Source organism: Podarcis pityusensis, assembly GCF_964106645.2.
Source record: "Podarcis pityusensis genome assembly, chromosome: 6".
Classification (NCBI taxonomy): domain Eukaryota; kingdom Metazoa; phylum Chordata; class Lepidosauria; order Squamata; family Lacertidae; genus Podarcis; species Podarcis pityusensis.
Window position 1 is genome coordinate 86,340,351 of NC_138030.1, and position 24,312 is coordinate 86,364,662.

A 24,312-nucleotide genomic window follows, 5' to 3' on the forward strand; every position below is an offset into this window, starting at 1 on the left:
CGGCAGTCTCGTAATCTGGGGAACCGGGTTCGCGTCTCCGCTCCTCCACATGCAGCTGCTGGGTGACCTTGGGCCAGTCACACTTCTCTGAAGTCTCTCAGCCCCACTCACCTCACAGAGTGTTTTTTGTGGGGGAGGAAGGGAAAGGAGAATGTTAGCCGCTTTGAGACTCCTTAAAGGGAGTGAAAGGCGGGATATCAAATCGAAACTCTTCTTCTTCCTCCCACCTGGGAGCTTGCAATATATGTGCTAAGCTCTTGTTTGCCTCAGCATGATGTGATAAGCAGGCCAGGACGTGTGAGTTTCCCCCTACTCCCTTATAGGAAGGAAGTTGAGCAGTTGGGGGAGTGGTGTAGGAAAAACAACTTACTCCTTAACTTAAAGAAAACCAAAGAGATCATTGTAGACTTTAGGAAATGTAAACTGAATATTCAGCCACTTATTATTGAGGGGAAGTGCGTGGAACAGGTCTCAGTGTTTCGATTTCTGGGAATGGAGTTGAGAGATGACCTAAATTGGGGAGAAAACAGCAAAGACCTGATGAAGAGAGCACAGCAGAGGTTATATTTTCTGAGAATCCTCCGGAAAAACAATCTCTCAAAGGACCTGTTGATGGCATTTTACCATTGTACTGTGGAGAGTGTATTAACTTATGGTCTGTGTGTGTGTGGTTTGGGAGCTGCATGGCCAGGGGGAAAACAATGCTATCCAGGGTTGTAAAGACTGTGGAGAGAATAATTGGGTGCACTCTTCCCACCTTGGATCAAATCTATGCTTCCAGGTGCCATAAGAAAGCTGCATAGATGATCTCTTTCATCTTCTGCCTTCTGGAAGAAGGTACGGAGTTATAAAGACTAGGACTAGCGGCCTGAGAAACAGTTTCTATCCAAATGCGATTTTGGTTTTAAACGCAGTGTAAGGAGTCTCTATGGGAGTATATTGTATTTCAAAACGGGGTTTCAGAGTTTTTAGGGGGCTAACCAGGTTGGGATAGCTGGGATAGCAGGCTTGTTGGTTTTGAATGTCTTATAGATTTTTTTTCAATTTTGTTGTTCTGTATGGGACAATGACAATAAAGATTATCGTATCGTATCGTATCGTATCGTATCGTGTGTCAGGCGCTGTCTGAAGCGACTAGGAGCTTAGCCCCTCACCAGCCTGATACAGCCATGTCACCACTGCCCATCCTTTTCATCGAGCCCCTGGGCAGCTCCTTTTGAATGGGAACCAATCTTTGCTCCCATCTACAGTGTGAGACCACCATCTTATTACTCAAAATGCAGTGCCCCCGGCCTGTAGATCTAAAAACAAAACAAATAACCAAGCTATGAGCCTATGATATGTATAGAACTATAAAATCTATAGATTTCATAAATCTATAGGCTGGGGCATTGCATTTTGGCTGTTGCAAATATAAGCTGATCTTGGGAGGGCGATAAGTGGTTTTGCTGCTGTCACTGGGCTGCAGCAGCAGAAAAACTACTTCATGGTAACAGAGCACGCTCGCTCTCTCTCTCTCTCTCTCTCTGTGTGTGTGTGTGTGTGTGTGTGTGTGTTTGGTACTGTAAGTAGCATCATGTTGAGGACCTGATGGTCAGGCCTCGGTAACCAATGCACTTTGAATTCCCGATAGCCTTTAGTCTTTTATTTTTCGTGTATGTTTCTTGCAGTCCTCGCTTACCTTGTTAACACAGAAATTGTCTCCATTATTTCACGGAGACATTGACTGCACAGTAGGATCACAGCCCTAACACAAAACAGATTCAACGAATACTAGCTCTTGGGGACTGAAAAACTTCCCATGCTAATCACAATGAAATGTTTTGCAATATTTTCTCAGACATCAAGTAGCGGGCGGCATTCTGTTCGTATCACCGGTCTCAGTACTATTGACTTCCGGGCTGGGTTTTCTAGAAGTCCAACATTAGATTTCAAAATGACTTCCAGCAGACCAGTGCAAGGTTAGTAGTTCACATTTGAATCCTATTTACCTTTTCGGAGTCGTCTCCTGTCTAAGGGATAATTAAACAATATCCTCCCTGCCTCTCCCCTACTTGTGTAAAACACTCAGCGCCTAAATGATGCTGACTTCTGCTAATATGTGCTTGGTCCTTGTTTTCCCCCCAAAGGTTGTTATGCTGTTTCTGATTGTATTTTGTATGTAGCCAAGGTATTTGCTCTCTAGCTGCTATACGCTGCCCTGGGATCTAGTGAAGGGCGGCCGATAAATCCCCTTCAAAAGATTAACACAACTGAGTAAATGCGAACAATATTGGAATGTTTGTATTTGCATTTTGTCCATAGGGATACCTACCTACATTCTGCTAAATACTACTGGGATCCATATTCCTGCTAGAGTGGACCGACTAGAATTGCTAAGCATCACTGGAGAACTTCTGAAGACCATTCCGGTGAAATATTTCCCTGACAGGAAACCTTATGGAATCTGGAACATTTCTGAGTTTATTCCACCGAACGAAGCCTTTTTTCTTAAAATTACTGGTTATGACAAAGACGATTACCTTTTCCAGAGAGTCTCAAGTGTTTCGTTTTCTAACATTATTCCTGGTAATTATATATATATTTTTAAAAAAGTTTTGCTCGCTATTTGAATCATCTTTCTCTATTTAGGGGATGATTTGGGTGAGGCGAGGTTGTCCAATGCCTGTCCACACACCTAGTCCCCATGACACACAAAAGTGCTGTTTTAGCAGTCATTTTAGGGTGGGGTTTAGCAGTGCCCTCAACACGTGAGAGCACCTCACATTTGTGGACATAGTTGCAGGGTCACTGGTGATTACCCACAATTCCCCCAGCCTCACCAGCACCTCTTTCCCCCTCATCCCCATCCTTCTGTGTTCTGCACCAACCCCCAACCCCCATGATCTGCTGTTGTCTGTTAGATTTGCAAGAATTGTATTTTTTTTTGCTTTTGTTCTAGATGCTCCCAGAGTAAGCATGCCCAAGAAAACCCCAGGATATTACCTGCAGCCAGGTCACATTCCTTGCCATGTAGCCAGCCTCATACCATTTACTGTGTATTTTAGCAGAAATGGGATCAAGCTGGGAATGGAACGGTTTTTCAAGTAAGTAGCCATTTCTCAATTTCGTTGTGCAACAACGGGGTTTCATCCAAATAAATTATAATAATAATAAAATATTTATATACCGCCCTGTTATAAAGATATATCACAGTGTTTTACAACAATATAAAAACATAAAACCAACCATGAAATCCTAAAAGTTAAAAACAAATTAAAAGCAGAGTGAAATTAAAACCAAACATCAATAGACCACTGAGTGGGGATGTATACACTTGGTGGAGCAGAATGATTTTCAGCAGGCATTTAAAAGTTGACACAGAAGGACCCTTCAGCTAGACATTTTGAAAACCTGTGGGTAATAGATTTCTTTAAAAGCTAGTGTGTGCTTTGAGTAACAGTGATGGTAGTGATGGTGATTGAAATTTCAGTAGGGTGATGATTGAATTTCAGTAGGGACATACATAAGATTCTATAACTTAAAAGGTAAAGGGACCCCTGACCATTAGGTCCAGTCATGACCGACTCTGGGGTTGCGGCACTCATCTCGCTTTATTGGCCGAGGGAGTTGGCGTACAGCTTCCGGGTCATGTGGCCAGCATGACTAAGCCGCTTCTGGCGAACCAGAGCAGCACACGGAAACGCTGTTTACCTTCCCACCGGAGCAGTACCTGTTTATCTACTTGCACTTTGTGCTTTCGAACTGCTAGGTTGGCTGGAGCAGGGACCGAGCAACGAGAGCTCACCCCGTCACAGGGATTCAAACTGCCGAACTTCTGATCGGCAAGTCCTAGGCTCAGTGGTTTAACCCACAGTGCCAACTTAGGCAGCAATAATAACAAGCTGCACAAACACAAGATGGGGGATGCCTTGGTTGCCAGTAGTACATGCAAAAAGGATCTAGGGGTCTTAGTAGACCACAAGCTGAACATGAGTCAACAGTGTGATGTAGCAGCAAAAAAAGCTAATGCTATTCTAGGCTGCATCAACAGAAGTCTAGTGTCCAGATGAAGGAAAGTAATAGTACCACTTGATTCTGCCTTGGTCAGACCACACCTGCAGTACTGTGTCCAGTTCTGGGCATCACAATTTAAGAAGGATATTCACAAGCTGGAACATGCGCAGAGGAGGGCAACCAAATAGAAGAACAGCAGGGGTGAAAACTTATTTGTGTAGTAGTTTTTTCTACTTCCAAAATGTAGAAAGTGTGTGGCCCACATTCTTTTGAGGGTATCATTCTGTTTGGCAAACTGACATGCTTGTGCAGAGGGAACATTTGTAATAGTGTGACATAGAATTCCACCCTATATAATTAATCAATTAGCAGGCTGCGTTCCTGTAATGCTGTCCTGTAAACTGCTGTCAGTTTTATCACATAATCTTTTTCATGAAGTTCCATTAAGTCATTGCAAGCACATACTTCACCAGTTCAGTAATTCGGGTCTCAAACTTTAATGACCAAATTGCTTGTTTTTTTCTCTTAATTCCCCCCATCTCTTGTTACATGACTGTGGAACAGAGCAGAATATGTTGATGCTTTCACAAAATAATCTTCAAGCCAAGGGTTACTGACTAAGAGCTGCATCTTAAGTAATGAGATTTACATTGGCTTTTCTCCTCTTGCATGGAGAGCTTGCAGTTACGTATGTGTTTTAAAAGGATTGATCAAGTTCCATAGTATACTAGTCTCCCTTGATTTAGGATGAAGGCAGACATAACATTTTAATAGTGTGGGCACAGCGAGCCCTTTACAAAGTTTATAACACATATAAAATACTATGGGCAGCGCTTAGATATACTGTAGTAGTCATGTAATGTTGTGCTAGATATTAAATTTAGCATGACTGAGCTTTACTTTCGCAGTGCCCCAAAGTGGGTATGCTTGATAATATTTAAATTATTTCTTTAAATTTTGGCAATAGCTTCTCAGCTAGCATCAATGTATCCGTAACACTGCAGTGGTACCTCGGTTTACGAACTTAATCCGTTCCGGAAGTCTGTTCTTAAACTGAAACCATTCTTAAACTAAGGCACGCTTTCCCTAATGAGGCCTCCTGCCGACGGTACCCTTCCACCATTTGGATTCCGTTCTTAGACCGAGGTAAAGTTTGCAAACCAGGACACTAGTTCCAGTTTTGCGGAGCTTGTAAACCAAATCGTTGGTAAACAGGGCTGTTCTTAAACCGAGGTACCACTGTACATTGAAAACTTCAAAAAGTTTTCAGCTGGAGCAGAATAAATGCCATGCATAACAGCTAACCAGTGTGCCAGTGTGGTGTGGTGGTTAAGAGCGGTAGACTCGTGATCTGGTGAACCGGGTTTGCGTCTCCGCTCCTCCACATGCAGCTGCTGAGTGACCTTGGGCTAGTCACACTTCTTTGAAGTCTCTCAGCCCCACTCACCTCACAGAGTGTTTGTTGTGGGGGAGGAAGGGAAAGGAGATTGTTAGCCGCTTTGAGACTCCTTCAAGTAGTGATAAAGCGGGATATCAAATCCAAACTCTTCCAACCAGCGTTTTAGCGCAAATGATTAGCACAGTATCCGATGATCACACTTTGTATCGGTATAATTATCTATTACCCGTTCTGTAAACTGAGTGCGTTGTAATGCCATCATCGTTTCTTTAATTTGGTTTTCCTCACTTCGTTGCATTGTAACCCAAACTGTTTTATTCTGTGAAGGAAACTTTGCATTTCTCTCTCTGTGCGGTTATCATGGGTCATTTTTGTGACAGGGGTTTAACTGTGGGTGGAAGCTTAGGACTATGGTTCAGGGATGCCTGCAGGATTTCCTCATGTATGTGGATTGGGGGCCATGCAGGAGAGCGTGTATACAATTTATTGGCAGAAACTGATTATTCACAGAAATTTTGAGGCATGGGCTTTCACATTTTGGCTTATATCTTTTGATGCTTTTTTTTTTTTTTTTTTTTTTTTAAATGGAAGCTAAGAGTCCGGGTCCCTTGCTGGCCTTGCTCCACTTCCCAATCCAACCTTTTCTTTCTTTTTTTTAAATAATATTTATTACTTTCCAACAATTTAGACATTACATAGAAAAAGAAAATAAACAATACAATACAAAGACAGTACCTAACACTGAACTAACAAAAACAATTTAAACTAAGAAAACAAAACAAAAACAATTTAAAACACGTCAAATAGTTTCAATCTTTCATTCACTTATTTCCATGACCTCCTCACACCTCCCTTTTTGTATTCCACTTCTATTAGTTGTTTCAGCAATTCCTTTCCATCTTCCTCTGCTTTCTATCCTATAATTATCTTAACACATTTTGACCTTATTTTTCCCTTTAATTCTCTATTAATCTATTTATACTTAATCCCCTATAACATTTCTGCTGAAGCCATATAACTTCATTCCAACATTTTTCTAGCATTCATTGATTTTACAATATTTCTGTAAATAGTCTTTAAACTTTTTCCAATCTTCTTCCACCGACTCTTCTCCCTGGTCTCGGATTCTGCCAGTCATTTCCGCCAATTCCATATAGTCCATCAACTTCATCTGCCATTCTTCCCGGTGGGTAAATCTTGTGTCTTCCAATACTTCGCGATGAGTATTCTTGCTGCTGTTGTAGCATACATAAAAAAAGTTCTATCCTTCTTTGGCACCAATTGGCCGACCATGCCTAGGAGAAAGGCCTCTGGTTTCTTCAGAAAGGTATATTTGAATACCTTTTTCATTTCATTATAAATCATCTCCCAGAATGTCTTAATCCTTGGGCATGTCCACCAAAGGTGAAAGAATGTGCCTTCAGTCTCATTATATTTCCAACATTTATTTTCGGGCAAATGGTAAATTTTTGCAAGCTTGACTGGTGTCATGTACCACCTATAAATCATTTTCATTAAATTTTCTCTTAGGGCATTACATGCCGTGAATTTCATACCTGTGGTCCATAACTGTTCCCAGTCAGCCATCATTATATTACCCAATCCAACCTTTTCTCCCCATCAGTTGGCAGCCCTGCTACAGAGGTTCAGTGTTTCTCAAACATGGGTCCCCAGCTGTTGCTACCCTACAACTCCCACCATCCTCAGCTAGCAGAACCCAGCGGTCAGGGATTATGGGAGTTACAGTCCAACAACAGCTGGGAACCCAATTTGGAGAAATATTGGTAGTGTAATAATAATATAATAATATATAATAATTTGGGACGCGGGTGGCACTGTGGGTTAAGCCACAGAGCCTAGGACTTGCCGATCAGAAGGTCGGCGGTTTGAATCCCTGCGACGGGGTGAGCTCCCGTTGATCGGTCCCTGCTCCTGCCAACCTAGCAGTTCAAAAGCACGTCAAAAGTGCAAGTAGATAAATAGGTACCGCTCCGGCGGGAAGGTAAACGGCGTTTCCGTGTGCTGCTCTGGTTTGCCAGAAGCGGTTTAATCATGCTGGCCACATGACCCGGAAGCTGTCTGCGGACAAACGCCGGCTCCCTCGGCCTATAGAGTGAGATGAGCACACAACCCCAGAGTCGGTCATGACTGGACCTAATGGTCAGGGGTACCTTTACCTTTACCTATATAATAATTTATTATTTGTATCCCGCCCATCTGGCTGGGTTTCCCCAGCCACTCTGGGCGGCTTCCAACAAAGATTAAAAATACGTCATGTAGAACTGGCAAACAGGATGGAGCCACTGGGCTGTCCTAAGCCTTGAGTATAAATACCAGGATCTGGTCTATAGAGCGGAAACTCTACTTGTATCTGGTCTATAGAGCAGTAGCTTCTCCTGTTGTTCTCTGGCTTCAGTCTCCAGTTCCTCCTGGACTAGTTTAGGGTACAGATACCCACAGCCACAGCTCAACATTGTAACTGCAGTGGGGAAGGGATGGAGGTTTATAAACTACAGCCTAACTTCTTTATCCTTCATTGCAAATCATTTATACGGGATGGAATTCTATATTGTGCTTGATGAACAAGAATGCCAGTTTGCCAGACAGAACCATCCCCACTGTAATGATATCTGGCAGGCAAGCCAACCCCGATAAGAAGTAATGACTCTCTGGCAGTTTTATGTACGTTTATTTACAAAAAAAACACATCCAGAGCACGGCTTCCTGCCTGTTTGCATTTATGATAGTTGGTCAGTCTGAATCTTCACCCTCCCGCAGCAGGAAGGATGCCAAACTCCAACCTTTCCCCTCTTTCCCTTCCATTGCCCTCTGATCTTATCCAGTCGCCTAGAACGGGAATCGAGAGGCTGGCCTGCCCCCTCCCCACTTCCACTCTACAAAGACTCAGACCTCTGCTTATCTACTGATTGTCTAGCAACTCTCTGGCTGCCTTCCAACTCTTCCTCTCCTTGAGATCTAACTGAGTTTTCCCCGGGAAGGGGGGTCAAACTATCCTTTCTCGACTCTGTCAGCCATCTCTCGTCTGCAGAGTTGGTCCCTTGTTCACTTAGTTCAGTTTCTGAGTCTAACTCTTCCCCTGTGCTCTGGGGGGCCACGTTCCTGACACCCACTCATCTCCCTCTGTGCTGGTCTGGGATTCTCCCAATCCTGCAAAGACAATTTCAAGGGGCAAGTGAGAGGAGCAGGGGAAGTCCCATTGCCTGCGTGGAAGACCCTACACTGGGCTTCCACTGAGAGGGCTCATTAGGTGAATCCCAGTGTTGTTTATTATTATTATTATTTATTACAGAGACTCTGCTAATGTGAACTGGGAGATCGCTAAGGTGTCTCTGCCGGATGAGGGTTACTACGAATGTATTGCCAGCAGCAGTGCAGGAACTGGCCGTGCACAGACATTCCTGGATGTGTCAGGTTAGTGACGTTTACTATCTCATTTCCAGAGGGATCCATTTCACTCCCGATTTGTGGAGATTCGATTCTGCAAAACAAACCTGATGACATTTTAATGAATTCCAGGTTGTGTAGCGAATATGCAACCCAACAAAAGATAATGGACTGCTTGGACGACTGCGTAATTAACTTAACGAAATTCAGTACTGCGGGATGCAGCCAGGGCCACTGTCTTAGACAGCCTTTGAAAAATAGAATTAGGCGAATTATAAGAACACAAGAAAATCCCTGCTGGATCAGGCCAGAAGGCAGAATTGTGGGGGGAGGTCTCCAGCTAATTAATTCCCGCCCCCTGATATAAAACTCAGCCAGTTCCTTCAGGATCCTGCTTATATACAGTGGTACCTTGGTTTACGAACTTAATTCGTTCCGGAAGTCCGTTCTTAAACTGAAACCGTTCTTAAACCAAGGTGCGCTTTCCCTAATGAGGCTTCCTGCCGCCGGTGCCCTTCCACTGTTCAGCTTCCATTCATTAGACCGAGGTAAAGTTCGCAAACTGGGACACTACTTCTGGTTTTGCGGAGTTCATAAACCGAATCGTTCATAAAGGGAGCTGTTCTTAAACCGAGGTACCACTGTACAGTGGTACCTTGGGTTACAGACGCTTCAGGTTACAGACTCCGCTAACCCAGAAATAGTACCTCGGGTTAAGAACTTTGCTTCAGGATGAGAACAGAAATTGTGCAGCGGTGGCGTGGTGGCAGCAGGAGGCCCCATTAGCTAAAGTGGTGCTTCAGGTTAAGAACAGTTTCAGGTTAAGAATGGACCTCCAGAATGAATTAAGTTCTTAATCCGAGGTACCACTGTATTTACATTTAGCCTCTCTGCTGCAGGAGCACTATCCGTGGTCCTGAAACCCACACCTTAATCTCTCTCCAAGGTGCTGACATTTATTTATTTATTGCCTCCCTTTGCTTGAGCAATCACCTCTCCTAGGTGGTGGGCATCTCTGCAGATCACAACATAAATTGATCGTTATGAAAACTTCGCCCCCCACAGGAACTTGCAAATGCAATAGCTATTAGCTCTGTTAGCTGAACTTCCCTCCATATGTTCAGAGGCGTGATGCTTCTGAACACCGGTTGTTGAGGACCTAAGGTATACTTATTTTAGATGGCTGTTTCAGATCACATGTGATAATTCCTCCAGAGCAGCTGTTTCTTTGGCCACCTTAATCCTTGTCTGGGATGAAGTTGAAATCTTCATGTAAGGAGTGGCATCAATGAGTGCCTGTCCTGCCACATGCATTATACTCATTGACAGGAAATAGGTTGAGAAACCATTTCTTGGCTCACTAAAATCTGGTTCTCCTGCTGGACTTCTTTGGTATGGTAACTTCCCTGTTTGAGAACCAGAACCTGCCTGTTTGCTGGAAGGTACAGTAATTGTTTGCAGGAATATCCACTCAGTCAACATTCAGAAGTTTAACCACTTCAGTGAACCATATATCGATGAAGCCTATTTTTTTACCCTTGCATATAATTCCAAATACATTAAATGAATATCACTATAAATAAGGATGCTGTCTAGACAGCATCTTAAAAAGCAGAGACATCACATTGCCAACAAAGGTCCGTATAGTTAAAGCTATGGTTTTCCCAGTAGTGATGTATGGAAGTGAGAGCTGGACCATAAAGAAGGCTGATCGCTGAAGAATTGATGCTTTTGAATTATGGTGCTGGAGGAGACTCTTGAGAGTCCCATGGACTGCAAGAAGATCAAACCTATCCATTCTTAAGGAAATCAGCCCTGAATGCTCACTGGAACGACAGATCCTGAAGCTGAGACTCCAATACTTTGGCCGCCTGATGAGAAGAGAAGACTCCCTGGAAAAGACCTTGATGTTGGGAAAGATGGAGGGCACAAGGAGAAGGGGACGACAGAGGATGAGATGGTTGGACAGTGTTCTTGAAGCTACCAGCATGAATTTGACCAAACTGCGGGAGGCAGTGGAAGACAGGAGGAGTGCCCGGCGTGCTCTGGTCCATGGGGTCACGAAGAGTTGGACACAACTAAAAGACTAAACAACAACAACAAATAAATAAGGAGGTGTTCTGAAAGCAACCATAGGATTGAGGCTTTCATAATATGATATACAATTTCTCAACCAACAAAGAAAAAAAGTGTAACAGTTAAAAAAACCCACATTGACTCCAAATATAATAGTCAAAGAGGCAAGGTCAGCTCAATATTGTTCAACGGGAGTTTTAACATATGGTCGAAATGTCTATAAATGTCTCAGAAGAATTCAGAGTCAAAGGAACTCTGTTATGCAAAGATAAATGTGGACTTGTAAATCAGTGCTGGCATGAACATTCCTGTGTCCTTACAGGGTCTGTTTAGTTTTAGGAACTGTAAATCTTTCTAAAGGCAACTCATAAGAAAGAATGAATGTGAAATAATAAAGTTTTTACAGATTTTTTTTTGTTTTTATAACTAAAACTAGAAACCAAGAGCTAGATATATACCCTTGCCACTCTCCCAGGATAATCTTTCTTCCCAACTTACGTTTTACATTTTATTAGACTCTCTGACACAGTGGATCAGAAATTATTCTTGCCCTTAATTATATGAAATGGCTGAAATCCGGTCAACATTCTTCCATGGCAGAAACAACAAACATTTGAAGCATTTATTCCCCAACCCTTGCAATATTAAAGCTGAAAATGTCATATGGCTTGTTAACTCATGTACTTTTACTACCTATGGCAGCGTGCTCTGAATGTGAGGAAGATTTGCCTGGAAGTAAACCAGCTGTTAGTCTGTGCTATTCATAAAAATGTAAAGGGTAGTTGAAAATGATTTCCAAATCGTGCTCTGAGGAAATATAAAACTGTGTCAAGAATGCTGGCTCTGGTCTCAAAATAATGTATGCCCACTGATAAAGCGCATATTTTGTAAGGGAAATGCTGTTTTATTTGCGCAGCATGTTAAGAGTTTTTCTAACATTCCTAATTTGAGGGTTGGGAATGAGAAGAATTAGTTGTTGTCTTCCCCCAACCCTCCTTCCCCCAACATCAGTAGAGGAATAGGACTAAAAATCTAAGATATTAAACCTTCATCCATCATTAAATCCAGGATGTGGGGATGTGGAGCTCATATTCTGACATTTTTAAAGATGCATGGCAAGAAACATGTTTTCCCTTTCAAGGGAATAAAAAAATAAGAGAAACACATGCAAAAATCCATGTGGATTATTCCATGTGGATTACCAACAAAATGAAGATCTGTTCTCAGACAATTATACTCTCGCTGGATCCATTTGCGTGGAGCCCTGTTCCATGGCATGCTTGGTCTCCTTTGTAATCCATCCTTAAGAACTGCACCACTAATAATAATAATAATAATAATAATAATAATAATAATAATTTATTACCCACCCATCTGGCTGGGTTTCCCCAGCCACATGAACATGTTGGGATGAAACATAATCCTGTTTCCCCCTGAGCAAGTAATTACTGTATTTTTTCGTGTATAACACGCCCCCATGTATAAGACACCCCCTATATTGGGGGACTCAAAATTAAGAAAATGGGGGGAGATTGCCCCCGTATATAAGACTCCCCCCTTTTAACATTATTTTAAAGTAAAAAAAACCCTAATCTTATACACAGAAAAGTATGCTAATCACTGCTTTGCCTTCTCTTTCCTGGTGTATTGAACTTGTGGAAAAAAAACCCTATTCTTGTTTTACTCTCTGCAGAACCTCCACCTATCGTACAGGTTCCTAATAACGTCACCGTCACTCCTGGCAATCGAGCCGTGTTGACATGCTTAACCGTGAGCACAGTGCGCTACAATCTCACTTGGCACAGAAACAACAGAGACGTCAAGCTGCTTGAGCCCTCCAGGGTCCGAATGATGAGCAACCTCTCACTGGAAGTCAAGGCGGTCAAACTCTCGGATGCCGGCGAGTACAGTTGCTTGGCTTCCAACGAAGGTGGCTCCACTGTAGCTTCTGTCTTCCTTACAGTGCAAGGTAACAGGAAAATGTTCTCCTCTCCCCCCATTTTTGAAAAAAAAAAAAGACAACATGCTACATATTTTCCTGATTGTGGGATGCTTTCCCCAGAGAGGCTCACCTGGTGCCATCATGACATGCCTTTAGACCCCAGGCAAAAACATTCCTCTTTACCCAGGCCTATGGTTGTTAATTAGGACACGGGTGGCGCTGTGGTCTAAACCACTGAGCCTCTTGGACTTGCCGATCAGAAGGTCGGCGGTTCAAATCCCTGCGACGGGGTGAGCTCCCGTTGCTCAGTCCCTGCTCCTGCCAACCTAGCAGTTTGAAAGCGTGTCAAAGTGCAAGTAGATAAATAGGTACCGCTCCGGCGGGAAGGTAAACGGTGTTTCCGTGCGCTGCTCTGGTTCGTCAGAACCTTAGTCATGCTGGCCACATGACCCGGAAGCTGTACACTGGCTCCCTCGGCCAGTAAAGCGAGATGAGCGCCGCAACCCCAGAGTCCTAATGGTCAGGGGTCCCTTTACCTTTACCTTATGGCTATTAAATAATCTGTGGCCTGTGAAAGTGTAGGGAAGAACGCTGTTATTAACTATTTTATTACTTGACTGTCTGTCAGTATTTGTATTTTTATTATTATGTTTTTATTATTGATGTTTTGCAATGTGTTTCTAATGCCCTGAGATCTTTTGATAAAGAGTGGTATATAAATCAAATTAATAATAATAATTATTATTTCCCCACTTTCTTTTGATGTCTTCTTTTCTGCCTCCACGGCACTGATAGTGTTTTTCTGCATTCCTCCAACTTATATGTGCGATTTAAAAAATCTTACGTATATTCTATCTTTCTACTTTTCCCCCAAGCGCTGATGGTGATATTCAAAGTATAGACATTCACAGCCTTCTCTTTTAAAAATATAAAGTAGTTGTGATTCCTTCATTGGAGGGGGTTGGACCAGATGACCCTGTAAGTCTTTTCGAACTCTATAATTCTATGATTCTGTAAAATGGAGGCTCACATTCACTGCCTTCCATTCTCTTGATGTGATTATGTAGGATTCATTGGGGGTAGCTTTTAAAAATATGATGGATTGTAGGACAATCTTTGTAATTCAGTTCTGTTCCCCCCCCCCCATTTACTGTGCGTGCATTCTGCCCTTGCTCCAAGAAGTTGTCTGCTTTTATCAGTTTTATTTTAACAAAATGAAAAGGCTCAGAAATCAAAATAGGACACAGCTGCCTTTTTCAGTGGGAAGCTTGAAAGGAATTTTAAAAGAATAATATTTGGCTATAAAAAGGGACGAGCTTGACAGCAGAGCCCTTCTTATTAACTGAAAGGGAGTTCGTCAGGGGAGAAGCGAATATTTTGCCAAGACTGCATACTTTACAGCTTTTTGTTCAATACCTGCATTTTCCTTTCCTTTTGTGTTCTCTTCCTTTATAGGAACAGGAAATGCTCTCAGAGCAGTCCTTACTCATTTAAAAGCTGCTATCCTGAAATACAAACCCACGCCTAAATTAGTGGATCTACAAAGATGTCTGGAGGCCCTGTGGTTGCTAATTATTGTTCACAGCAGGCTTCAATGGTGATCATTAAGTGCCCTTTTTGAAGTTTGCCTCTTCCACAGGAAATGCAGGATTGCGGAGGAAGAGGCAAAGACGAAGGGGTATTTCTAATCCTTCTAGTAAACATTCTCTTCTGGGATCAATTACTTACCTATGTGAAAGAGCAAGGAAAAAACCTAAACAAAATATATACCCACTGTTAAAACAGCTAGTTGTGGGTGTCATTTGGAGAGAGGGATGGAGGGACACCAGCCATCCTGCTATTATTTCAGACCATGCATAATTATGCTTCGTGAGCACCTACATCTCTGGCCAGTTGTGTACGCTAAGTGTCTAGTGCAGATGTTTTCAACCTTTTTGAGTCCAGGGCTCCCTTGACCAACTACATTCTGTTGTAAACAAAAATCGCCCTTTTCCCTTATGGGGTATCCAAGAGCCCATATAGAGTCATTACATTAGGTTCCCTATTGGTAGGAGAAAATAACAGAGGCCAACCAGAGAATATTGAGAAGCAAAGCAGCTAGTAAGCTTGATCTTTATTGATCTGTTGCAACAGGGTGCTCCCCTCACCCACAGGAGAGGAGGAGGAACCCAGAAAAATGGCGCACAAGGCCTTATAAAGACTTTTGAAATTGCCACCCTGTAGATCAAGACCACCCCCAGAAACATCATACATACATCACAGAAGGGGTGTAACGTAAGACCACCCCCCAGATACATCATACCTACATCACAGAAAGGCGGTCTAAAACAGAAATTTTGAGTGTTGTTTTTCTCCGGTCGTTGTTTATCTCCTGTCTGGCAGGTTACTTGATTGGATTTCCTGGGGAGCCTGGCTAGTCTTTTGTAATGATAAATACTTAGTTCCTGGGCCAGGTCACAGGCTCACACCCTCTTCATATCTTAAATGTGCCCTTAAGACAGGATTTGTGAGGAAAGAGACAATGGGAGCTTTCCCACTTTGACCTTGCAGAGAAGACATTTGCTCAGTTTAGGAATGAAAATGGATCCAGGTCGGTCTTCATGTGCTGATCTATGTACATGCTTGGTTGGTACACTTATGAACATTACCATATATCTAAGAGCATAAAATTCCTATCACAGTTCTTTCTGCGGCACCCCTGCGGGGCTCAGGAGCCCAGTTATGTCATCCTTGCCTGCAGAGCTGGCAGCCTCTTGGCCTTTTTCAAACACCCTCCCTCCTGAAGTGTTCACTCTGCCCCCTATTCTCTCCCCTCTCCTTGGGAGTCCTCTGGGCAGCCGTAGCTTCTGCCCCAGTTTCTGAGCTGCCACCCTGCCCCACAGAGAGGTGCCTTCTCACATTGCCCCACAGGGGCCTGGGAAGCACTCCCTGGCCAGCCCCAGAGGCACCGTTCACCTGGGGAGCCTATAGCCAGGGCTGCTGTAACAAACAGCTGTGCAGGCTCTTGGGAGGCAGAGACGAGAGAGGGAAGGAAAGAGGGACAGAGGCCGGGAAGAAGAAGAAGAAGAAGAAGAAGAAGAAGAAGAAGAAGAAGAAGAAGAAGAAGAAGAGGAGGAGGAGTTTGGATTTGATATCCCTCTTTATCACTACCTTAAGGAGTCTCAGAGGGACGCGGGTGGCGCTGTGGGTTAAACCACAGAGCCTAGGACTTGCCGATCAGAAGGTCGGCGGTTTGAATCCCTACCATGGGGTGAGCTCCCGTTGCTCGGTCCCTGCTCCTGCCAACCTAGCAGTTCCAAAGCACATCAAAGTGCAAGTAGATAAATAGGTACCGCTCCGGCGGGAAGGTAAACGGCGTTTCCGTGCACTGCTCTGGTTCGCCAGAAGCTGCTTAGTCATGCTGGCCACATGACCCGGAAGCTGTACGCCGGCTCCCTCGGCCAATAAAGCAAGATGAGTGCCGCAACCCCAGATTCGGTCACAACTGGACCTAATGGTCAGGGGTCCCTTTACCTTTACCTAAGGAGTCTCAAAGCGGCTAACATTCTCCTTTCCCTTCCTCCCCCACAACAAACACTCTGTGAGGTGAGTGGGGCTGAGAGACTTCAAAGAAGCGTGCCTGGCCCAAGGTCACCCTCAGCTGCATGTGGAGGAGCGGGGACGCGAACCAGATTATGAGTCTATCGCTCTTAACCACACTGGCTCTCTCCTGCAGCACTCCTGACCATCATTCAAGGCACCCCAGGTTGAAAACCACTGGTCTAGTGGGATCTGTAACCAAATGGATTTCTGTGCTGCATATGCAAAATCATAAAACCCCATTACTTCATGAAGGGTACATTTTGTCTGGTGATGACATGAAAAGTGTGCAAGTTACAGGAAACCAGGCAGAGGGCCTTCTCGGTAGTGGCACCCGCCCTGTGGAACGCCCTCCCACCAGATGTCAAAGAAATAAACAACTACCAAACTTTTAGAAGACATCTGAAGGCAGGCCTGTTTAGGGAAACTTTTAATGTTTGATGCATTACTGGATTTTAATATTTTGTTGGAAGCCCCCCAGAGTGGCTGGGGGAAGCCCAGCCAGAAGGGCGGGGTATAAATAATAAATTATTATTATATTATTATTATAGTTGTAAGATAGGAAATCACAACAAATGATCTTAAATAGCGGGACAAAGAGCAGGACGGGCACACCAGTGAGGCTGACGCAGTGCAAACATGCTGGTGGAGCCAATTTGGTGCAGCTGTCGCCTTTGCACCATGCTGACCTTGCTGCCACATCCCTCCTCTCTTTATCCCAGTGCTGACTTCAACTTTAATGGAACTTACAGTGCAATGCTATGTATTCAGAAGCGAGTCCCACTGAGTTCAGTGAGATAAGCATACATAGGATTCCAGCCCTTAGTGTGGTTAAGCATTATTAAACTGAACAGAAGTGTAACATGCAATTAGACCTCACTTGAACTCCTGACTGTAAATTCTGCTTTAACTGTACTGCGCCTGGAATCTTTCTAAATGTTTTTGCCTTGCTTCTGCTAACGAATGAAGCTTGAATATTGCAACAAAACACTTAACACTGAGCTACAGAAAATCCAGTACATATTGATGAAGTATGATCCAAGGAAATATGTGCCAGACAACGTTTTCCTGTTGGAAAATGTACTGCATGTGTTTATGTAAATACCCGTTTTTCCTAGGAATTGGTTCAACAAGGTTCCATTCCAGGAACAAAGCAGAAATAAATAAGGAGGGAATGTATTGTATCTGCCTAATTCTGCCCTTTTGGATCTCCTTCAAGCAAGCGGTGGAATTTAAAAAACCACACGAATCAAAATGAAAATTCTGTGTTGATCTTCTTGTAATTCTTGTACTATATGCAATCCTAGTGCTAAATGTATCATGGATTTCAGTTTTAACTATCGGTTTTCAGGGAACAAAATGGATGATAAATAACTTTTACTAATCACATATCTCGAGGCCTCACAAGATATCAGAACCGTTAGTCTATGCCAAAATTCTGCTCCAAAACAATTTCATTTTTATCAGGGTGGACCTTATGCTCCAAATGGGTACATTCCATTCTCAAGTAGTACATAGAGTGTGCTTAACCTTCATCCAAAATTGGGGAAAAAATAACACTAACATTTTTTGGGGTGTATTTTATACTCCAACAAGATCTCGAATGTATTGGGGTGGTGGGTTTAGAATAATATAGATAATATTTGTGTCAGATGTGTGCTTGACAATACCCAAGCACCCAGAGCCAGAAAACACTTATTCAGAGGAGGTAGAATTTGTGCAGAAAACATTTGCACCTTCATATTGAGTAAATGCCACAATTTATGTTCCTTTAATAAGCCATGGTCCCCCCCCCCCAATTACAAACAATTACAAACAACAAAAACTATCTTTTAGTCAACATTCTAGGGGGGGGGGAGGAACCCAACTTTGGGCAAATCCTTCCAAATGAGGCGTGCTCAAATGATACCAGAGGCAGGTGGCACTGTGGTCTAAACCACTAAGCCTCTTGGGCTTGCCGATCAGGAGGTCGGCAGTTCGAATCCGCATGACAGGGTGAGCTCCCGTTGCTCTGTCCCAGCTCCTGCCAACCTAGCAGTTCAAAAGCACGCCAGTGCAAGTAGATAAATAGGTACCACTGCGGCGGGAAGGCAAACGACATTCCCATGCTCTCTGGTTTCTGCCACGGTGTCTTGTTGCACCAGAAGCAGTTTAGTCCTGCTGGCCACATTTCCTGGAAAGCTGTCTGTGGACAAACTCTGGCTCCCTCGGCCTGAAAGTGAGATGAGCGCCGCAACCCCATAGTCACCTTTCACTGGACTTAACCGTCCAGGGGTCCTTTACCTTTTCTGAAAGCAGGAACTACATGGCGCTTATCCTTGTGGGAAGCACTTTCTGTGAGGCAATAGCAATGGCCATTTGAGACTGTCGATTTACCCTTTGAGAACTTTCAAATTACGACATGAGTGCTACTTCATGCAAACAGATCCCCACACCTTTCCTGTTTGCTTTTTGTTTCTGAGGTACTAAAAGCCCAAATGTCTTTTTTCAAAGACATTTTCAACAAAATGTCTTTTGTTTCTGAGGTACTAAAAGCCCAAATGAGGCAAGTTTGCTTCAAGGGGGAAAGCACAGGGCAGCTATAACTTTGGTTCCACTATCTCCCTCTCCAGGATCATCAAGAACAAAATGGAGGCCATTTTTACTCTCTCTTTGTGTTTGTGTGTAAACCTCCCAAAATCAAAATATTTCGGGTGAAAGATTACCCCAGAGGCACGTTGGGCATTTGGGAAAAGGTGGCAATGTTGTTCGTGGAATGTGAGGCGTTTTCCACCCCTCATGAAGAAAGCAAACTTTCCATGAGAGAAAAACATCCCCATTGAGTCTTTGTCCTTGTTGTGTCACTGGCTACTGCTGGGACAGAAAACAAAGCTGGTAATCGCTGCCAGATGTCATCTTGCAGCATGCTTTGTTGACTTACCACGGGACAAACCCCTATAATGTGCAAAATGTGTTTCTTAATCTATTATTTCTGAGTACCTCCTTCACTACGTAATAGAATAACAGGGTATTGTCAGAAGTGGTGCTTTTCAGGCACAGTGTGTCCTCCCATTTGAGCCAATCTCAGTTTCCTAAGGTCAACAGAAGAGTAGATCTTCTTCAAACCTGCAAAGCTTTTAAAGCATCCTCCAGTCTGTTTTGGTAACATTTAAAATGTTTAAAAAATAGCCCCGGCAGCTTTCCACATGGCAAAACAGATCAAAACAGTTCTGCCATATACATGGAATATATAAACTCTCTGGATTTGATTCCAGTCCAACTTGATTAGTCTGTCAGTTATGTCTTTCCTCTCACCATTTGTAGAGCAATTTAAAACTGCTTTGTGCTTTGCACAGCATGCAAATCACGTTTACTGTAGCTTTTTTAAAAAAAAACAACAACACATTTTGTTAATTTTCACAAATTTCACATAAAATTCCGATACATAATATTTTTTTCTTTCGTTTTATTGACTTCCCATCCCATTTTCCATGGTGTTTTTTTTATTCTACCCCCTTGCTGCACTCTTTAATATAATAACCATAGTAAAATAATCTCCAATTCTTTCTGTTGCTCACAGTTCAAATCCTGCTCACGAATCGATCATATTATAATGATTTTCTAAATAGTCCGAAAAAGACTTCCATTCTTTCCTAAACATTGTTAAATTTGCTTATTTTAGCCATTAGCTTTGCTGATTCAGCATAGCCCATCACTTCGCTTATCAGTTCTTTGCTATTTTTATGATACACTGATGTTTCCTGCAGCAAGCACATAAAACTAGCCTATTAAAGCACCAGAAGCAAGCCTTTGCATTTATGCGCCAATGGTTTTGCAATATCGCCATACCAATGTCCTTGTTTAGAAAGAAAAGATAACAATCTGCTGAAATGTGAAAAGAAATGGTGGAAAGCTGATACTCTGAGGTCTTTATTGTATGTTCCCAATGGAAAAGCCATTTGGAATTTAGGAAGCAGAATTCTTCCTAAAAACTTGTTTCTTTTGGCATTAGCGCCAACTAATTGTGGAGGGGACTCTCAGCTGAATCTCAAGTTGCAAAGAATAGCTCAAGAAACAAATCGCAATAATCCCATTGTGTTCTGTTTATGTGTTGGAGTTTTCAAGATGATGGTCCAGCAGATAATGCCAATGTTGCAACGCTAGAGGACATGTTTATACGTGTAAAAGACCAGGCTCAACACCAGCAAATCATGCAGCACTGTTTGCTCTTTGGCCGATAAGGAGAATTTATTGAGTGAGCTTGAATACTGATCTGACTCAGAGCTACTAATATGATAAAGCTATTCCTGGATTTGTACCACTTCAGAATGTTGATGAGGGGGGAGTCATCTAAAAACTCCCTGTCTACAGATGTCCGGTAGTAAGATAACATTTGAAAAGCTATATTTATGTTTCATTTTATGTAACAGAACCACCCAAGGCCGTTGTCTCACCCAAGAACCAGTCATTTACTGAAGGATCTGAGGTCTCCATTGGTTGTTCTGCAACTGGCTATCCAAAGCCAACAGTCGTGTGGACACACAACGATATGTTTCTCATGGGCTCCCACAGGTATCTGCATATCTTTTTACCCATATCCTTGTCTTCAAGTAGGTGTGTGTGTGTGTGTGTGTGTGTGTGTGTGTATAGGGGGGTGGTCATGAAACATCCTTGACTGAAAATGTTGCGTTGTGAAATCTGATGAACAAAGGCCCTTGTTTGATCCTGCAGTCATCTTCTGAGGCCCTTGTGTGTGTGCCTCTTCCCCGGGAGTTTCAGAGGTTGCCAACATGAGATCAGGCTTTTTCAGTGGCAGCCCCCACTTACGGAATGCTCTCTCATCTTGCAACATCTTTAATTTGAAGGGTGTTATTGTGGCCTCTTTTACTGTTCAGTTGGGTTGTGCCTTTTTTAACGATTCGTTTATCATGACTACTTCTGTCATGTTGCATTTATGTGTTCTTTTCATGTTGCAAGCCACCTTGAGAGCATGGTTAGAACTGTGGAAAGGCATCGCATACAAATAAAATTACGTAGTTAGTGAGGTGGGATCTGTAAGTCCTGGCTTTTATCTGTATACCGTAGCTGTATTTTTAGGTTTATTTTATTGGGCATTCTTAATCATTCTTAAAGTGGCATTGGTTCACTCTGTGAGCAATTAGCAAATATAACAAATAAATAAATTCCCCTATTTCAAATAATGCTGGCTTGCCAAAAAGCACTGAATTACAGGAAGGTGGCTACCTGAATTACATGAAGGGTTATACCAGGGGTAGGCAACCTAAGGCCCATGGGCCACAAGCGGCCCACAGGGGTTGTTTAACCAGCCCACAAGCCACCTCTGAATCAAGACGCCCACTTGGTGAGTCCCCGTGTGCTGAGCTAAAGCAGTGCGGCATGGGGACTCACTTCCGCGGTGCCGGAAATTGTGTCTGCGCAGACGCCGAAAATCACCTCTGTGCAGATGCTGGAAATTGTGGGTGTACGCGCTCAGGTGCGCATGCGATCCAGCCCATGGAGGGATCTCTGCTGGAGTGATCCGGCCCAGGCGAGGTAAACCTTGCCGACCCGTGGGTTATACTGATCACCTCTCTCTCCTTGCGTACTAGTGTTCCACTGGCACAAATAGAGAGTACTATGGGGATTTTCCGGGAGGGACACGGGTGGCGCTGTGGGTTAAACCACAGAGCCTAGGACTTGCCGATCAGAAGGTTGGCAGTTCGAATCCCCGTGACGGGGTGAGCTCCCTTTGCTCAGTCCCTGCTCGTGCTGACCTAGCAGTTCGAAAGCACGTCAAAGTGCAAGTAGATAAATAGGTACCACTCTGGCGGGAAGGTAAACGGCGTTTCCGTGCGCTGCTCTGGTTTGCCAGAAGCGGCTTAGTCACGCTGGCCACATGACCCAGAAGCTGTACGCTGGCTCCCTCGGCCAATAAAGCGAGATGAGCGCCGCAACCCCAGAGTCGGTCACGACTGGACCTAATGGTCAGGGGTCCCTTTACCTTTATGGGGATTTTTCAGAGACAGGGAAGCAGTTTAAATTATCCCCATGTTAATAGAAGTGTTGTTGTTTTTCCTTTTTGTCTGTGCAGTAGGCTACCAGGTGATAGAGTGCTGTTGAAATAGGTCCTGTTCTGGCGTTTTCTGAGGCCTGGGCAAAAAGGAAACAAGAGACAGATTCAGAGGCTCCTTGTGGAGTCAATGTCTTCTTTTGTTAGCTGTGAAATGTTGGTGATGGTAGTTAACTAAATAGCAAATACACTTAGCTTCCCCTCCAGAATGTTTTTATATTTTCTGAAGTGGCCTATTATAAAAGTAATCGTATTTAGAATGAGAATGTGGGGGGCACATGTTCTGTACCCATAGAACATCTGTGGACGTCCCCTCTTGCCAAGAGGCCCCGATGTTTTAACTTTCGTAATATCACAGTTGTCATAGTCACTTCCAGTTTCTGTGGATGCTTTTTTCCTCCCGCAGGTATAGGTTACATCCTGAAGGCACCTTAACTATAAAAAAGGCAATCCAAAAAGACGCAGGACTGTATGGCTGTTTGGCTAGTAATGCTGCTGGAACGGCCAAGGAGACGTCTATCCTCACTTACATTGGCAAGTATCATAAGAAACAAAATGTAGCTGGCTGCTTTCTGTGGGAATGTTGAGGGTGGCAGGAGAGGATATATTGTTTATTAATATCCTTCCTAACTTGCGCTGGCAAGTTTCTTCACTTAACAGAGTACATTCCCCTTCTTAGGCAGCAGAAAGCTGCTTGCAAACTCGTGTGAGTTTCTTACGACAATAAGCAATTCAATCTGGTGTGTCCAGATTGAGATATATTCTAATACAGTGGTACCTCGGGTTAAGTACTTAATTCGTTACGGAGGTCCATTCTTAACCTGAAACTGTTCTCAACCTGAAGCACCACTTTAGCTAATGGGGCCTCCTGCTGCTGCCACTGCCGGAGCCCGATTTCTGTTCTTATCCTGAAGCAAAGTTCTTAACCTGAAGCATTATTTCTGGGTTAGTGGAGTGTGTAACCTGAAGCGTATGTAACCTGAGGTACCACTGTATTCCTGATAAGACCCCTTTTGAATCCCTCCTAAAAGAAGAAAGACTCCACAGTCTTATTCATAAGTAACAAAAAGTAGTTTTATGTATGATCAGGCAGAACACAGTGTGATGCCTGAACTTTAGACTTAAAGTTACAAACATGTACAAACAGGTTTACCCTGTTTGGGAGATGACCTGGGGAACTGCTATGGCAGCCAGCGGTACAGTCCAGGTGATGCAGGAACCAGGCAGGACGAACAGAAAGGTTGAAAGAGAGAGAGAGAGAGAGAGAAAGAGAAACAGTGTGACTTGGCCTTTTACCAGGTCTGGAAAGGTCACGCCCACCCACTAGTCACATGCAAGAAAGGATGCTTCAGGCCAGGAGGAACAGGAAGTTCCGACTGGCTGGACCAAACATTCCCTTGCATGTCCACTCTAGCAAAACAAGGAATGTTGTACTTGACTGCTCTCGGTGGATTACATCCCACACTTTCTTTAATAGTTGCTAATCACAATTAATCAGAAAGTTGAAAGTGTGTGAATGTTGAAGATAGGTTTGTGAATAATTGAACATAAAAATAAACCTGTATGGAGTCAGATTACTGGTCTCCTATTGTTCATTTTGATCGCCAATGTCTCTTCAAGACTGAGGTCTTTCTCAATTTGGTTACCTGAGAACCCTTTTAAACAACTAGAGATACCATGGGTCAGAACCTCAACCTCCTGTATTGTTTACTGAGCCATTGCTGCTGGCCATTCATTCCTTTGTGAACACACACATATAAGAATCCATTAAACATTTTGGATTCAGGTTAGATTCTACTGCCAAATAAGTGGAATGTGTGGACAAAAAAGAAAAAGAAAAAAGGCAACTTCATCCAGTGTATAATT

The 24,312-nt window shown here is 43.3% G+C and overlaps 1 protein-coding gene across 4 annotated transcripts in view; it reads left to right on the forward strand.

The window, feature by feature from the left end:
- HMCN1 (hemicentin 1) overlaps nucleotides 1-24,312 on the forward strand; it is a 293,517-nt gene that overhangs the window by 78,464 nt on the left and 190,741 nt on the right. For all 4 annotated transcript variants that reach the window (XR_013988112.1, XM_081011980.1, XM_081011981.1 and 1 more), the window contains 7 exons: nucleotides 1,841-1,961; nucleotides 2,305-2,568; nucleotides 2,942-3,086; nucleotides 8,706-8,827; nucleotides 12,570-12,845; nucleotides 20,807-20,948; nucleotides 22,853-22,980. Coding sequence is in view for 3 of the 4 variants with exons in the window: in XM_081011980.1 (XP_080868106.1) it covers nucleotides 1,841-1,961; nucleotides 2,305-2,568; nucleotides 2,942-3,086; nucleotides 8,706-8,827; nucleotides 12,570-12,845; nucleotides 20,807-20,948; nucleotides 22,853-22,980 (1,198 nt within the window). In the remaining variant the exon portion in view is untranslated. The remainder of the gene's footprint in view (nucleotides 1-1,840; nucleotides 1,962-2,304; nucleotides 2,569-2,941; nucleotides 3,087-8,705; nucleotides 8,828-12,569; nucleotides 12,846-20,806; nucleotides 20,949-22,852; nucleotides 22,981-24,312) is intronic.